Source organism: Polyodon spathula, chromosome 16 (genome assembly GCF_017654505.1).
Source record: "Polyodon spathula isolate WHYD16114869_AA chromosome 16, ASM1765450v1, whole genome shotgun sequence".
NCBI classification, from domain to species: Eukaryota; Metazoa; Chordata; class Actinopteri; order Acipenseriformes; family Polyodontidae; genus Polyodon; species Polyodon spathula.
Window position 1 is genome coordinate 27,624,641 of NC_054549.1, and position 18,256 is coordinate 27,642,896.

The 18,256-nt window shown below is 37.4% G+C and overlaps 1 protein-coding gene across 1 annotated transcript; it reads right to left on the bottom strand.

Moving 5' to 3' along the window:
• Positions 1-904: 904 nt before the first annotated feature.
• LOC121329070 (thioredoxin reductase 1, cytoplasmic-like) lies at positions 905-16,315 on the bottom strand. Its single transcript, XM_041274376.1, has 16 exons — positions 15,960-16,315; positions 13,734-13,794; positions 10,328-10,437; positions 8,984-9,091; positions 8,590-8,662; positions 8,141-8,260; positions 7,844-7,986; positions 7,139-7,254; positions 5,927-6,152; positions 5,307-5,399; positions 4,899-4,975; positions 4,054-4,210; positions 3,489-3,596; positions 2,311-2,406; positions 1,951-2,085; positions 905-1,661 (listed from the first exon to the last, which is right to left on the bottom strand). Exons 1-16 carry the CDS (start codon positions 16,074-16,076, stop codon positions 1,599-1,601), a joined length of 1,803 nt encoding a protein of 600 aa, XP_041130310.1. The 5' UTR covers positions 16,077-16,315; the 3' UTR covers positions 905-1,598.
• Positions 16,316-18,256: the final 1,941 nt, after the last annotated feature.

Here is an 18,256-nt window from a genome sequence, read left to right on the forward strand (position 1 = left end):
TACATTTTTTCAAACATTCATAATAATTTACCTTGAGACAATTTATTGACACAACATAGCAAAGCAATTAAAACATGTTTATTTGAACATGTATAGAAGGCCATGTCCACACAGCTATATTATCTATTAGCATTAACACATGATTTAGAAATATTCAACTACAGGCATCTAATCTTAGTTGTATTGACTTTTAATGAATCAGCTGTAAATTCTTTGGTAGAAACAAAATAAATGTCATTCCTTATATGCCAGAAAACAGGACATGTATGCATGTTAAAGGAAGTAAATCAACAGAAAATGGCTTAATGAAAAGAAAGTAAGTGTATACGGCACCAGCAGGAGACAATTTAAGAACATCCTTACATGAAAAATGCCAAAATATATTCTAGTTCATATCAAGGCTGCTACCCACCAGATACAATGCGACAAAATGAATAGAACTTGTACTTTTGTTGTTAAGTATCTTTACACCACAGGCGACACGACAGGTGATACGGGAGCGACACCAGTGATACGAGAAATAAATAGGATTGAATACTATTTTTTGCAATTACAACTAAGAAATAAACTAAATCAGAACAGCTTTAATGTTCATGGTCCAGCAGGGTGAAGCAGTATCAAAAATGACAGAGATAAAAATACTTGCCGTTAATTACCCAGAGTTTTGACAAAAGCCTACATAATTAGAAAGATAAAAGATTTGAAAGACAATATATGGGAATCAATTTTGAAGGAACTGTATAAACCTGATATGTATGATTTATTGCCATATGTTAAAATACTGTCAGAGAAGACACTCATAATTTCCACATCACATTGATGAAGATGTACCAGTCTTGATCATAGTTTTGTCAATAGCAATTTTTAATAGTTGTATAGACATGGCAGTTTTCAAACCTGTCGCATCACCTCTGTGTCACTTCTGGTGTGTATGGTCATGTCACTGCGAAAGTATCTTCTCACACAATTAAAAAAATAATCGCATCACGTCACGTGTGGCAGCCTTAAATGCTATTAAAACTGCATTGTATCTTCAGCAGAATGTTTGACAGTAACACATGTAAAAGCCACTTTCTGCTTCTTATCAGTAGGAATCAATAAGGTAGTGAGAATGAACTGGAACTGTTAAACTCCAAAATAAATTAAACACGTCTCATTTCTGCCAAAGACTAGATTTTTATTTTTTATTTTTTTTATAAAAAAAAAAAGAAAGGCAAATCTTATGTGCGATTGAAGGTCCCCCCAGAAGAAAGCTCAGACATCTGATTGGACGTGAAGAATCCCAAATGCTGCTCAGAAGTCATCAGTCTTACCCCACCACATTGAGTTCCAGGCCAAGACGTCAAAAAGGCACTCTGTGCATTTCTAAGCATACCATGGGTCAATGTTTACTAAGTTAACCCCGCTGTTTAACCCTCTGCCCTGCTGAAACACTTCTCCTCTGTAACTGACTCGGTGATCCTGCACAATCTGAAGTTGTCACTTTGTTTGTTGCTTCTTGAAATTACCTGAGAATTCAAGTGCAGTTTAAAGTCAACCACATGCCAGTGGAGAATTTGCAGATAGTGGGCAGATGTTAGACACAGCAGGGTTTAACCTCAGCAACCTTTTTGAGTGATGTCAGCACCTGACCGTTTGGTAATACCCAACGTGGTAAATATCTGCAACAGTAAAGGTCAGTGTTAGCATCACCATGGAAATCATATAGATGACTCTTTTTTTACATATGTATCTGTATGAGTTAAATTAACTTGACTAACATTGTTCAGAATTTAAATATTACTTATTTTACAGTTTTCACTACTTTACTAAATGTGTACTGTATGTTAACATGGCTGTTTTCAACTATGCACTCAATCCACTCATGCATACACCACTAGCCTTCCTAATTCATAGATTATACACAAGTATTAAATGTAGAAGCAGATCATTTATTAGGAAAGGCCCTACCTCTGCACAGGTCGGATGAATGCCAATTGTGTTTTCAAGCAATTCTTTGGTAAGTCTGCATTTTATTGCTACACCAAAGCCTTGTGTGACCTCACCAGCATTGGGTCCAAGGTAATGGAATCCTACAACACGCTCCTGAAGAGAACAGAATATTACTGAACAAAAATGAAGCAAACAGTTTAAAATGGTTAGTCCAACAGGTGTTGGCAGGTGATTTCTGCCGAATAAGCTACCCACAGTCTAATGCATTCAACTCCTAAAGATGGTTCCTACTTCCCTCACCAATATGCATTGTTACTAAACTTTAAGCAAACCCTCATACAGACCCGTTCACAAACGTTCTCATATTTAAGTACTTACATTGTCCAATTTGTTGCAGACAATCTTGGAATAACATTTGTTATTGTCTCTGCTGGGGACTGTACATTCCAGGGGCCAAAACAAGCTGTGGTACACCTGAACATAAATGAACAAAAATGGGCATTTGAAACTAAGGATATAAAAACAATAGCACATAATACTGTGGGTGAATATGTATTAGGAAGAACCCCATGAAGCTGCATTTTGCATTTGTATAACAAAAACAACACAAGAACCAAATGATTTTCAGCTCCTAGAATAAAAGTTGTTACTTAGCAAGTGTTAAGAAATTGAATTCAGGGGGCACATAAAACAATCAAATACTGTATGTACTTTTACAGTAAAATAAAGGTTTTGTTGTTTCAGCTAAGTAGTTATAAAATCATCTATCTATATTAAAATGCTACAGTTGTAAACACATTGTTATTTAAGTTGCATTGAAATAGTGTATTTCCGTTTTTCATAAAAAAGTGTGTATTTAAAAAACATAGCAAAAATTGTTTTGAAAACTGACCAAACTGCTTATTTGAGGGATAAGAATGAAAAATCTGCAAAAAACAAAAGTGGGGCTCCCGAGTGGCGCATCCAGTAAAAACGCTCCACATGGACGTGCCCTATAATCTGGGCAACAAGATCGCAGGTTCGAGTCCAGGCTAAGTCACAACCGACTGTGACTGGGAGTTCCTAGGGGGTGGCGCACAATTGTCCACGGGCTAGGCAGGGGATTGCACCGCTCACCACGCATCAGTGACCCCTGTGGCCGATAGGGCGTCTGTGGTTCTGCAGTGGAGCCGCCAGATCTGTGTTGTCCTCCAGCGCTATAGGTCTGGTGGCCTCACTGTGGATCCGCAGAGCGAAAAATGACAGATTGGCAGGAGCACGTTTCAGAGGACGCGTGATCCAGCCTCTGTTCTGAGTTGGCGGGGGGGTTGCGAGAGGTGAGCCGAGGATACAGACAATTGGGCAAACTAAATTGGGGAGAAAACCGGGGTAAAAAAATTGGAAACGACTAAATTTAAAAAAAAAAAAAAAAAACACAATTAACATGGAAATTGCTAGGAGGTTAAGGGTATGGAAGATGGTAAATCCACATGGCAAGATGTTCAAGCAGCATTTAGTCACCCCACCCCACCCAGTGTCAATTGAAAAGCCTTATTTTTTTCCTTGGAAGTCCATACCTCAATATTTTCTTCTCCATACAATTCAATGGCTTTTTCTTCTGATAATCCACAGCACCCATATTCCAAAGGGGTAAAGACGGTGGTTGGAACATTGATGTAATCACACTAAAGTTTAGAAACAAGGTAATTAAACTGATGATCATTTTGGATGATCCCTATTACACTAAGCATACATATGTACACTTTGGTGGGGTCTTCAAGGGAACGTTGTGTATGTTTAATGTAAATTATAATTTTGGACAACTCCCAAACTCATGTTCAGGCAAGAGTTACTATATTTTGATTTACTATAATTAAAACATGTCATTCACTGGCAAGTTGAGATCACCTTTGATAAATATCATAGCACACTTTAAATTGCTGTAGACTGAAGTTAACAATTATTTTATTTCATTACACAAGCAAAAAGATTAGTTTATTAGAAACTGCTGAACATGAATCTCTCCCTTTACAGAATAAACAGCAACCATCACAAGTGGCAATTTAAAAGCTACACTAACTCAAAACAAATTACAAAGCACTATGATTGTGGCCTTCAATAAAGCTGTGTTAAGGCATTCACCTTCAAAGAGCTGCCGCCAAATAGCCTTCTTGCCAGAAGCTTTCCTGCCTGAATGGCAACAGGGGTAAGCTCCCACTTTCCTTCAAGGATATCCCCAATTGCGTAAATGTACGGCACATTGGTTTGTTCCTCATCATTTACCGGAACTTTACCATTCCTAAGAAAACAAATGCATATTGAAAATGTAACATGCTTACATATTTAAATACTTTTTGAACAAAAGAATACTTGAACAAGAATTGTGCCCAGGTATTTGCTTGCCGATTATGCAGCACAAAGGGGAAGTATGCAGCGCAAATAACATGCCATGCACTGCTCTGTTTACTTTGACAGTGCAAATGCTGATAGCAACAGGAAAATATTTTACCTTGGTAGGCAGTAAGGAAAGTAGTGACCACATTTCTTGTATTACCCAAAAGCATTTAAAATGTCATATTTCCTTTTTTTTACTCAACTGTAGCTCTGACAGAATGGTTTGTTTTAGATTAAGAGTATCATTATTTAATCAATATTAGTGTGCTTGCAGGCAAGTCCAGCCTAGCATGCATTTATTGTTAATGTAAAAAAAAAAAAAAAAAGCTAGGGAACAAGTCTTGTGGTATATGAATTATCACTGCTTTGGTTACCTTGGTACTTCAAGTCCAGATAACATCAGCTGAATTGTATTAGTTTCAAGTTTCAGAATACACTAACTTTTAGCCAATCATTAACTTTCAGCAATCCCTGTCAAACCTTGCAGGCAGTACATTCTGCTGAATCATTATGATTAGAAGCAAATTTCCCAAAGGAAGAGATAAAGAAAAAAAGAAATCCTGTTCAAGAGAAAACACAAAAATGAAACTTACTTTTCATTGATTTCAACACCAACTTTGTCTAGACCTATTTTTCCAGTACAAGCATCACGACCAACAGCTATCAAGACCTATAAGAAAATACGGACGTTAATATAAAGAGAGAGTATCAAATAACTACCAAATTGTACCCTTATACCAAATGTGTTTTTTATTGCTAATCAATGCTTAGATTTGAATTGATGCTACAGCTGTATCAGAACATTTACTAAAACTGCAAAATAAGATGTACACAAATATCATAGACATATATGGATTACAGTGCAGTGTAGCAGGCTGGTACAAAACAATTACCACAGGAATTATTAGATTACTGTTCTACATATAAAATGTTCTTTAAGAGATGCTTTACCAGAAGCATGTCTTGTTGGTCTACAACACAAAAAGAAAGCATATGCTTACAGTGTTATATTCCCCCTCAATCATTTCACCACTTTCTGTTGACTTGGCAGTCACTTTCAGCTTTCCAGGGGTTCCTTCCTCCAACTGTTCAATCTATTCCAAAGAATAGAGGTTAAAGTTAGCTCCAAATCTATTTTGCATGACTTGCAAGTCAACACATTAGGATATTTCAGTAGTACTGAAGTTGAGTCTGAATGTGTTGTTGCATGTGGTTTTGCTTATGTTTGAGATCTCCATGAAGCCATTTCACTCACATTCTCATGCTTAATTATACTGTAATCTACATTGACAGTAGGTAGATAAATATCAGACTCTAGCTGTATCTAGAGGATTGGCTATGACTCAACAAGCCACAAGGGAAGTCAAAGAGATCAGGCTAACCAGTAAATATAAATCCTAGATTTAAAATTGGGCCATGGCATATTTTATTTATCCAAAGCTTCTATTGAGTTGCTTTATGCTTTTATTTTTCTTATTTCTTCACTTTAAAATCAGGACTATGTTGTATCATTCCACTATATGCAGTGATTCAATGGTACTTCAATACAAAACCAAAACCAAATCTGTAAATTTAAAAGATTCACAACCCCCTCATTACAAATTAAAAGAAAGCACCCTACCTTCATAGGTACAAATGGCCTGATAAACTTGACACCATGATCTTCCATGTAAGTTCCAGCTCTTTCTGCCATCTCTTGGTCAAATCCTCTGAGAAGGATGGAACGCACCATTACAGTGACATCCAAACCAATTCCAGCAAGAAAACCAGCGCATTCTAGGGCGACGTAGGATGCGCCAATCACCAGCGTCTTTCCAGGACAGTAGGGTAGAGAGAACAGGTCATCACTGCAAACAGAAACCAGAAACAAATTAAGTCTCATGAATTACTCTTCTGTAACCAAAGTGCCAGTATATTAATTCATACTAATCAACCAGACCTGCTTGTCATTAAAATGACACTCATGTCAGTGGGTTCTGTTCAGAACAAATGTGTCTGGAACATGTATCCTCTGCAATTTTATAAATATTAGATTAAAGCCATCAAACATGAAAAAGTTAAATCCCCATGTGACAAGGACAGCCCTGTCACTGGTTCGTGCGCAAATTTGTGCAGCTGGGAGGCAGAACATGAGATGCATTGCTAGGCAACCAATTTAGTTAGGCTCCCCCGGCAATGAGCTGAACAGGAGGTCTCAATTGGATAGGTGGCGTGGCCAGGGAGGCTGTGAACAGCTCAAAAGGCGTCTGCCCCACAGGTGGAGGCAACTGCATAACCATGCTACGCAAAGGATACCATGGGTCAATGTTTATGTCAATGTAGGGAGCTTTGTTGACATCGGAGGAGAGCGTCTGTTCCGCAAGATAAACTACTATGGAACCCTTCAACTGCAAGATGGTGCCTGTGAAGGCTCTGCTTAGCAAGGACCATCACAACAACTTTGTCAGGAGCAACAGCAGTAGGTTCATTTGGGGGATGTTGATCCCAAACAGTATAGAGAGGGTTTGCGTAGTGAAATAGGTTCCTGGAGCAGGATTGTGTGGCAAACTTATTTTTAGTTTTTTTTTCTTTTTCTTTATAAAATCTGACATTAAGCCTACTGTTGCTGGTACCCTAGTGGCAGCACAAGTGTGTTAAATAAATGGATGCACCTCAGCGGCATGTCAATGAATCCCCCAGTTACACCCACTACCTGCTTTCACTGTACTTCTAATAAATATGGTACAATGTAGCCCCATTTTTTTTTAGATTTTAACCTTCCTTATATTTTTGGTTTACAGCTGTTACTAAGATACATCATTACCAACTTGCAATAAGCAAAAATGTCCTTCACCTGGTAATACAGTACTCTTTATCTCCTGGAATGCCCAAATATCTGGGTCGTTCTCCTGTTGCCAGTACAAACGCAGCCGCCGTGTGGAAACTCTCTTTGCCTCGTTTGTTTGTTGCCTGAAAAAAACACCTCTAGTTAACAACTAGATACTATTGACTCTGAATATACTAAATTACACAGAATACACACAATTCACAACATTCTAGTTCACTATTGTAAGATACAATTTTAATGTTTGGTTATTTTATCTTAGTGTGCCATTGACACCTTACGTAATGTTAGCAAAGGTCTTCTTGTAATTTGTCAACAGTCTGCCTTGTGGATCAATAGTTCTGTTTATAAAAAACATTTGTGGCCACAGAAAATTGATTATCTATCACTTGTTGATAGCAGATCCTTACAAATAACCAAACTTTATTGCCGGTATCGATTACATACATATACTGAACAAGGCTCAGAACTTGGAAACCTTTTTTTTTTACTTACTGCAATCACACTAATCTTTATGGTTTTAACACCCAATGTACTTCACAGTTGATACAGGCAGCTTATCAAACAGCCCAAAAACTAAATGGAACAAGTCTAAAGATTACTCTCATGTCTTACCTACTAGTCTTGCTTCACTTACGTGAAGATAGATCTGTACTACTGTAAACAGTTAATTGTTGCAGAAACATTTGGACTTAACGTTTATAAAATTGTTACCTTTATCTTATGTGGTTCCACAAACTCAGCATAAGAGTTCATATATGTTACATTCTTATCTCTTAATTCTACTCGGTAACCCCAGTTCAAGGAGCCAATGTAATTCGAGATAGATTCTACCATCGTCTGCCAATTGTGCTTCACTGAAATAAACAAAGAAAACATCAGTCCTATTTTGAAGAAAGTGCAAAATCTGAGACTTATAAAACAATTAACTGTGTAAAACTAGTCTGTACAATAATTAAACACTTCCTTGCTGTAATGCGTTTTTACCCATTTGACTACAAACCCACCAACCTTTTTCTTCATATTCCCAGCCAAAATTACGAGAGTCTTTAAGTGCTGTTCCCAGAAGTGCAGCCTGATGCATCAGCTTCTTAGGAATACAGCCGACGTTGACACATGTACCACCCAATCCTGGTGTAAAATAAACAAACACTGATCACTATCAAGTCTAAAAAACTATTGTTTAAGGCTTTCATTATTAACCACTATGCAAGTCCTATGCATTAATGGTGAAGATCTTAGATTTATCAAAATGTCACAATAGAAAGTGAACTTGTCACCAGACAAGAATCATTGGCTAAAAGCACAGTCTTCATTTAATTATATTATCTTCTTTCTGTTGCAATAATTCATAATCATTTTTTATATTTTCTATATACAAGGCCTGGATTTTTAAAATAGGGTTAAAGCTGCATTGGCATGCTTTTCAATTAAGTGGAAAAAAAATAAAAAATTCTTACCCCAAGTCGTTCCTTTCGGTGTGGGAACAACATAATCAAGCACTAAGACTTTCTTTCCCAATGTTGCTGCTTCCTATAAAACAACATAAACCCAAAGGTGAGGCCAAGACAACGCGAACAGTGATTTCAAAATCAGGCACAAATCTTATTCTTTTGTTGTTGTTAATGATAGCTTGTTTAATTTTAAAAATCCTTGGTACACATTGTAAAGCTAAATAGAATCAGTGCGCATAAAGTAATAGCCAGCTACTATAATGATACGATCATAAAGTTGTTTTACAAACACATTTGCAACCAGCATGGCATGTTTTTACAAAATAAATGAAAGCCTTGCAACTGTAGTTCTGTGAACTGCTGCTTTTTTTTTTGCTGAATGTTGTCTTACACTCTATACCTTGGAACAAGCAAGACCTCCAGAGCCTCCTCCAATGACAATGAGGTCATACTCGTAGGTTTCATTGGATCCATCCAAGAGTTTCTGCAGCATTCCATCCTTGTGAGCCTATGAATATAAAGACTGGTAAAGCCCAATTTTTTTGGATTGCATAGTATAGAAAATATTCCTAATAAGCTAATATTTTTTCTACATATTTTGTTAAAGTAGTCTTAAACAGAGCAACATTTAAAACTTTTTTTTTTTTTAATGCAATATTTGATTCTTTGTTTTGCAAGACATTTACAAAATCAACAGGAATACAACATTGCGTATTTGAAGAGAAGGTAGTTAAACTAATTGTATAGTACTAAAAAAAAAAAAAAAAAAACTTTAAATGTGGTTAGTTTTGATATGCATTAGAAAAGTGTAACATGTACAAAAACAGAACTTGTTTAGATTACTATCTGATGCTTCTTGGACAAACATACATAGCTTTTTGAAGAAAGGAGAAATGCATTTGCATAAAATGCAGAGTTGTAAAACTACTGATCGCAAATGCAAATTTAAAATTAAGCTTCAAACTCAGATGATGCAGAAACGAAGGTGAACAAAACAGTTTCTGAAAACTGGATATTTCAGATAAATCTGTTCTCTTTTCTGTGGCTCACTACACATGTAAATGTAATAGTTATTTTTAGAAAGCACTTGCTGCACACAACTCAACAGCTCAAAATTAGGAATAACCATTTATTTGTCATACTCTTGCAATGGCCTTGAGCGATAACTGCATTAATCCAAGACATCCCATTGAGTGGGAAGGCTTATTTGTGATCTTTTCATTAGTTTGATTTTAGATCCCCATACAATTTTTTCTTGCCGAAATATCCAGTTAGCAAATGAAAATGATACACATGCTGGATCCACCAGCATATTCTATAATTTTTCTCCTATTTCCATTTAAACAAAATCATTGGAAAACAAATGTACCCTAGCCTCCACTGGGCCTTGATATTAACCCTGTATGTATGGGATCACCGCAAAAGGTAACACCTAGACATCTTAACTGTTGCATCCTGGTACTCTTGCTGCTGTAGGTCATGTGGTTTGATTGCTGCGTTTCATCCAATACTTGCATATTACAAATTGAAGTATAAAATTCAAGCAAAGAACCAAAAAAGATTGTGTACAGAAGAAATGTACAGGTAAAATGCAGCAAGTTTTATAACATTGGTTAGGACTGCTACAGAGAAAATCTTATTAAATCTTGCTCTGTATGTCAATAAAAGCATCAACTACAGATAATGGCCCTGGGTTTTAAGGTAATGATCTTGATTGGAAGGAGAAATATTGACAAGCTGTTACCTGTAAAGTCTTGTCACATCCCCCTACGTGTGTTTTATTCACAAACACATTTGGGACTGTTTTTTGGCCAGTTATTTCCAACAGTATATCCTGAAAGTTTGATCCCTCATCTGAAAATAAAGGGGAAACAAAAAGGTTTAAGTGGCTTGTCTGTTACACAATATTTTGCAACCTTACTCTTGCTGAACATTAAGAGTGGGTTAGAATGAAGAAACACATGACAGTTGTGGAGATTTCTCACATGAGGTACTTTTTTCAGTTGTGTTGCATAAGTCCAAATTTGCTTACACTTCTGAAATAAAAAAAAACTTACTTTGCTCAGAGATTTTATGTTATTATTGTAAAAATATCACTTCAGTAATTTCTATGCACAGATGGACACCACAGTAACTAGAAGAAAACAGGTATAGTGCATGTTATGACTTAAAACAATTATATTCATGGAGGTTTGTCACAAAGACGACTGCAGTGGGTGACGTCAGACCAGAACCAGGAACCAACAAGAGTTTTGGTGAAGCTGAGCACTTGCTTGCACTCAGCATTTAATAAATGAACACAGAGAGAAAATAAAGGTTCTAAAACAAACAAAACACAGGGCACGGCACTTTAGCCAAAATAGAGACAAACAAAACGGACTACACAGACAACAGTGAGCTGATATTATTTACTATCACTATTATTACCTCTGTCTCCAATCCCATTCTCCACTCACCGAACACACAACCCAGAGTGAGTGAAAACATACTGCTTTTATGCAACTGTAACAAGACTTGATTGCTAATCAGTCATTCAATTGGAGTCTTGGTACAACTGCCCGTGAATTAATAAAGTGCAATTCCCCGTGCTCACATATTACAGTTTACCTGCACGTGAAGTGCTGTGCATTCCTCATACCTAAATACAAATAGACATTTTAAATACCTGTGCGCATAACCCATATTATATCCCATATACCAATGACTATACACCAACATTAACACACAACATATAAAACTGAAATACACACAGGGGCGGGGCAAACTTGCCACAAGGTTATACATTCCCTTTAAAATCTTACCAGCATAACAAACAAGGAGAAACGGCAATACACAACTGCCTCCAATGTGTAAGAAAGCTGTCTGGAAGCTAATTAAATTGATATATTACATTTCCCCTTGTTTCAATTAAAATGATGTATGAAGCATTTACCCTATCAGGCTGAAGCAAACTCACTAATCAGCATTACTCTGGGACTTAATTAAAATGTTCATTTAAAAAAAATACATACATAACATACATTAGAGTAAACCTGCGACTCGCCACATAGGCTCACTTGGGTTCTTTTCCCTTCCAAACACCCAGAATTTGAGAGAATAAGCGTTGACATGCACTTTTAATGATACAATATAAATCTAAACAAAACAAACACCTAGCTCCTTCGAAGCACTAACTAAACATTCACCAGGAACCTTTTCTAAATAAGCTGGATAACTAAGCTGTATACTGGCTGAAAACAAAAACAGTTTATAAAAGTTGAAACACCCAGCAGCAGCCTCAAAGAGACTGACTACTTTCTTTAAATACACTGCACCTGGCACTAATTTACAATAATGGCCAGGTGCAGTGATAAAACAATTAATCAAAGCACACTGTTTTTAGGCAAGGACTTGCTGCCTGCTACACTTAGTGGAGGGAGAAGGGCTTGGCTGTGCTTGGAAGTGACTGGCTGTGCTGGTCCTTAATTGTCAGTTTAAAACCGTCCGCGGGAGGTCGCTGCAAGGCCATGAGACAGGGCGGTACAGAGGCCTGGAATCCCGCTGGAGACTGCTGACTACTGCATGGGTTAACCAGGGTCAGGGTTCCAGCATTCACGCAAGACAAAACTGTGTCCGCTTGCGGTCGTGTGTATACCGGGGCGGGGTAGGAACAGAGCTTAGTTTCAGCAGCTTAGTATAGAGAGAATTGGATTCCAGCAGGACCTCCATTTAGGCTGTTTAGGGGAGTAGCGCTAGCTGTTTTTTCACAGCACCTTTTATTCATAGTTTTTTGTACTGTGTTTTATTTTGCATTATTGTACAGCTTGCTGTATCAGTCCCCTGTGCGTTACCATTGCTGGTAACATCACATGACCACCTTTACTTACTTTTGCTTTCTGTTTGTTTATTTATAAATCCTGAGCGTCTGTGCCGGCATTTCAACTCCACCCCAGTTGTCTCTCTGTATGCTTAATCAGCGGCCCCCCACACACGACACGAGCAAGACCCTGTCACAGTCCCATCTATATCTATTTCTATCTCTATCTCTCTCGCTATCTATCTATATATAAATAAAATAACCACTAACATGCAACATGTTGCTGTTTTGAACATACAATACAACATTATCAGTTTATACTACCATGTAACCTGATATACAGGCTGTTCCTTTCAACCACAGATTATGTTCTCTCTAAACAGCTGTTACAGGAGAGATGGAAAGAGGCCAAGTTTCATGAGAATGATTCAGCTATTTTCTTGTTACCCATGGCAAAGGTTGTGGGTGCTCAAATGAAAAACATTAAACTGCATTGTAAGACTGGAGGTCAACCTTTCACTAAAGGTATAATACAGACTTAAATGCACTCAGGCATACATATAAAAATGACCTTTGTGCTATTTTAAGATTGCCTTTACAAAGCAATAACAAATCATGCACCATATTCTTGAAATAGTAGATAACAAATATACTGTAGAATATTCCAACAAACACTGCTTGAAATGTAATTTGTGGTTTGTATTTGTTCATGTAACAGAATCTATAAATGACTATGAAAAATACATCATGCAAGTTAAACCAATGCATAAATGACCTTTGTCAAATACCACACAATCTACTGTACAGACAAGTATTTCTCTGCTTTCTTAAAAAGGATAATGATGGTACTGTTATCCATTTATTTTTACGTGGGCAATTTTTTTACTATAATATGGTACAAATTACACTTGTTTTCAAGGTAATTCAAAATGAAAGAATATTCATTTACATTTTCAAAAATATCTGAACATGAATAACAAATTTATCCCAGCAAAAGTTTGCTTTAAAGTAAATTAGGTTTAGTATTCATTAAATTTCTCTGCTGCGCCTGTCACACTGTAGCCTTGAAATTACACAATTTATCACAGACTCCTACAGAGATTTCAGATTTTAATTATATATAATTCAATACACAATTGCCTTGTTTTGTTACCTTCATATTCAACTGTTAATCCTACCATGCACTTCTTTACACAACAAATAAACCAGATTAATGTATTCCGAGATTGAGGGGCATCCTCATGGGTGTGCACTGGTTTCACACTTTACCACACCTGAGCAGATCAGCAGCACACACCTTAAATTCCAGCTAGCAGTTTTGCATTTTAATAATGCAACTAGTTTTATTACTTACCTATTAAATCAAGCTCCACAGCATGAACAGCCACATTTAACTCTTTGAAAAGGTCTTTTACCTGTAAGAATCAAAGACACCAGGTATCACTAAAATGTGCCAAGACTTTAAAGCACTTGAAGTACTAAATTTTATTAAGTAAAAATGTACTGCATCCAACAATAGTTTTCTAAACAATATCCTCCTATTATAATCCCCTAAACGAACAACAAGCATGACGTACAATAAGCTTCAGAAATGAAAGGTAAACCCAAGTAATTGAAGGAGAGATAAATTGATTGTGTTGCTGTTTGAAGCTTAATTATCCTTCCTACACTGCAATTGTTATATTTCTTGGACATCAAAACAGAAACTGTTGTGTCCGTCCAAACTGAAATATGGACATGGTTTCTACAAGCAACATATTTTCTTCTAACACATTAAAGTGCATCATGTTATGTTAATTACTCTACTGTACTTTTAATCATTGCCATTTAACTGGTGGTGCTTTTATAGTGACTTCACACTCTATAGCCTAGTCAACCTAAATTTACTATGCATTCAACTGCATCAAGAGTCTACATTCTCCACTTCCATCTCAAGTTTAAAATTACCAAAAAAAATAACTACATTGTAAAACAAGTCTGTGATAAGGTGTTTTCCATCACATGATTTACTCTGAATCTCTTTATATGATACTACACGCTAGTTGAGAAATTGTTTGTGTCATTGTGATATGACAAAACACAATCACAGACCTGGTACACAACACTACAGTGTGGTAGAAACTTTAGATTTAGGCAAAAAAAAAAAAAAAAGGGTTATTATTATATTATATATTATTATATTATATTATTATAAGTTGTTATTAGGGTGTGTTCAGAGGGTTTGGTCCACACTTGGTATGGTACGTTTGGTGTGAAGTGTGAACAATGAAGTCCACTTGGGAAATTAACCGTACCGAGTCCGCTAAATGAGAATGTGCACAACAGTTGGACTTGATAATTTTGCACAAAGGAAACAAACTATACAAGGTAACCTGACTACGAAGTAAACATATATACGTAGTTTAGTTCAGTCTGAGGAAACTTGTAGAGCAAAAAACTAAAAATGTCTGTGAACTACATTAGTTTTACCAGACATCCCGGAAATGCTGGGATTGCCACAGTTTTCAGCCTTAAACAGTAAAATTGTGTGTTAATCGTCCCGGTTTTGCTATTGTATTTTTATTTATTTATTTTTTTTTTATGTACAAAACAGTAGCAGTGTGCTCTGCAAGTTAACACCTAACTTATTAGGTTGTGTTAGCGCCATTAAAATAAAAGAAACAAATCGTATGGATTATTTGTTTAATCATTCTGATTATGTCTATATCATATGTTTAAATGGAAATGTGATCTACTTTTTAATCTGGCTTTTTGTACATTTAACATGTCAACTAGAATGACAATATAAAGCAAATAATGAGTTGTTATGATCTGCAATAAATTATTTTTTTAACTACTATTGTGTTATTATATACTGTTATTTTAACAGCTTCACAATTGCTAATAGTGAATTGAAAAAAAAAAAAAGGCCGTTTTTCACTTTGGAAATCTGGACAATAGGAGAGAAACTGAAGCTCTGATAGAAATTTGTTCAGATCCAAGCCGAACTGAACAAAACATAAAAATAGTAAGACATATTCAGTCTTTTCTCCAATTACTTTGTTTAATGTCGACAGTAGGAGAGCCATGCAGAAATGCGTAAACTGCATTATTCTCTTACTGTAGGCATTCAATAAACACATGAATTTATAAACACATTTTCCGATAATACGAGGCAGTTACCATTGCAAGACCGGCTTCCCTCAATATAATTTATTTTTACAACTGAATTTCACACTGTAAATTAACTCTAACACTGTAAGACCAAATTTCTATAGTCTACATATTTAGACGGGTTATAATGCAACAGACACTGCCAGCACCTATATTTCCTGAATCATTCTGTCGGCTAGTTAGACTGTGCAGATAGTCAAAAAAAACAACGTATCCTCCTCTAACACGGTACTGCCATTTCCTTCAGACCAGCTCTCCTAAAATCGCAGGGAATTCAGTGAGAACAGCAGTTGCTCCCTTGCACGGCGTCTCGTATTTCTTTTGCATTACGACACAGACATTCTGATCTAAGATAAGCGCACCTAAGGAAAGTAATACATGGGCTCTACTGGTTTTGAATTAAATAATAAGAAAAAAAAATACTTACTTTAACACAAAATGGGCAGTAGCTTTTGCTGAAGATCAAGACCTGGTTCGACTCGATCAATGCCTGGATCTGGGTTTTCATCTCATCCCGCCCCGAACCGCATCCCGTTGGAGGCATGGTGGTGTGTTCCCACTCCGGGTTTTAACTAAAACACGGCACAGAACCGACAGTAAGTTGAACACCAAATAGGTGGCAGACTGACAATTGTTGGTATGTCTGAAACGGAGTGACCGGTGTTTTTCTCAACAAACCCCACTCTACTCTACTCTACTCTACTCTACTCTACTTGCGCTATATTCAGCACCCACCCAGCAACAACCCCGCGAAACGCTCTTGCTTTAGTGTCGAGGTGCAGAACATCTAGAAAGTGGGTCCAGGGGCACCAAAGAACTGCCTGAAAATATTGTGTATTAAATGTCTCGTTCATCTTTTAAGAAAACGTATAGCAGATGTGTTGAGTGCATTGTTATAATAACGACTGGTTCTGTATGATGTTTTAATTCAGGAATGGTATACATTAAAGTCTCACAGGCACCTTGGAAGACTACCATCTGCGCAATTAATGCGCAGAATAACGTTTTCTCTGCCAGTTTTCTTTTTCTTGAAACACAAGCATCCCCTAGTGGTCTTGATAACACATTGCAGGATGTAATTCTGCACATTTGAAGCAAGCTGCGGGAGCTACCAGTGCAGACAGTGCAGTGTATGTTTCCGAATGCTTTACCATGTCGTGCACGTGCTCAGTTAGCTTTACATTACAGTTATACAGTTTATTAATTACAATAAGATGCAAACAACATGTTTCGAGTGGCTAAAAGCAGTACACATTCCACTGCCCATAGAAACCACAAAAAGAGCTGCTGGTAGTTTTACATCAGGGCTGAAGAAAGATACATATTGACCGTGCTTCTATAGGCATTACCACAATTTTACGATGCTTTTAAACAAAAAATATATTAATTTTTACTTATATAACTTACAGCCATATTCAGACACCACAATTGGGCGTTAGTACAGATAACACAATTGAGTGTTACTGCTTACTTACAGGTGTGTACTTTCTTAATATGAACAACCATTAACACAACACACTTAAGTCTCAAGATTTAAAAGCTTCAGGAGCTTCAGTGACCAAGACAGGTCAACTTGCGTCAACGAGCAACGGTGTCTAAGGTGATGTCGGCATGGAACGCTGAGGGAAGGACATCATCAGCAAAGGTCAACAGTGGGCGGAAGTGCATACTCCAGGATCGTGATATCCATGCATTAATTCGAAGTGCAAGGCAAAACAGGTGAGCAACTGCAGATCAATTGACTGCAAATTTCAACCTGGGGCACGAGCAGCCAGTTTCATCAAAAACGGTCCACCGAGAACTCCACAGGGCAGGATACTATATTCGGGTTGCAGTGCACAAACCTCTCATCACACCTGGCAGTGCACATTTGCGAGTCCAGTGATTCAAATAACACAGACAATGGACTCCCGAGCAGTGGAGAAATGTGATATGGTCAGATGAATCATCCTTCACCGTGTTCTCGACAAATGGACGACTGTACATGTGGTGCCAACCTAAAGAACTCTACAGCCATGAATGCTTGGTTGTAGAGTTGTAGAGAACCCTTGAGTGAAGGGTTCTGGTGGTTCCGTAATGTTTTGGGGTGCATTTTCCTGGCATGGTTTGGGTGCGTTCATTCCCTTAGATGACGATGTCAATGCTAATCACTACTTAATGGTACTGAGTGATCGTCTTCACCCCATGTTGCAGCATTTCTTTCCTGCCGGAAGGGAGGAGGGGTGTCTTCCAGGATGCCAATGCCCGCATCCACAGAGCACATGTGATCACACAATGGTTTGATGAGCATGATACTGGTGTTATCCATATGTCATGGTTTTCTCAGTCACCAGATCTGAACCCAATTGAGCACTTATGGGATATTCTGGAATGACGCCTGAGACAGCGTTTTCCACCTCAATCAACCAGGCATGAGTTGATTGACTTTCTCATGGAAGAATGGTGCCGCATCCCTCCTGCAGAATTCTAGAGGCTGGTAGACTCTATGCCACGGCGCATACAGGCCGTACTGGCCACACGTGGAGGCCCAACGCCCTATTAAGTGACTTTACATTGGTGTTTCCATTTTTTTGTCCACTACGCGTAGGCCTATATATCATTTGTGGGTTTTTTGGCAAAGGCCAACACAGTGTAATTATTATCTTGCACTTTCTGAAAAGCAGGTAAACACATTCGAAGAAAAGTGTACCACATGATCTTATGCATGCTTTGAAGAATTAACTC

Coding starts and splice junctions, on each gene's coding strand:
- LOC121329070 (XM_041274376.1), bottom strand. CDS start 16,076: ATGCCTCCAACGGGATGCGGTTCGGGGCGGGATGAGATGAAAACCCAG. Junction 7,255..7,843: donor TGGAACCACATAAGATAAAG/GTAACAATTTTA, acceptor TGTTTTTTTCAG/GCAACAAACAAACGAGGCAA. Junction 4,211..4,898: donor GGTGTTGAAATCAATGAAAA/GTAAGTTTCATT, acceptor TTGTTTTCTTAG/GAATGGTAAAGTTCCGGTAA.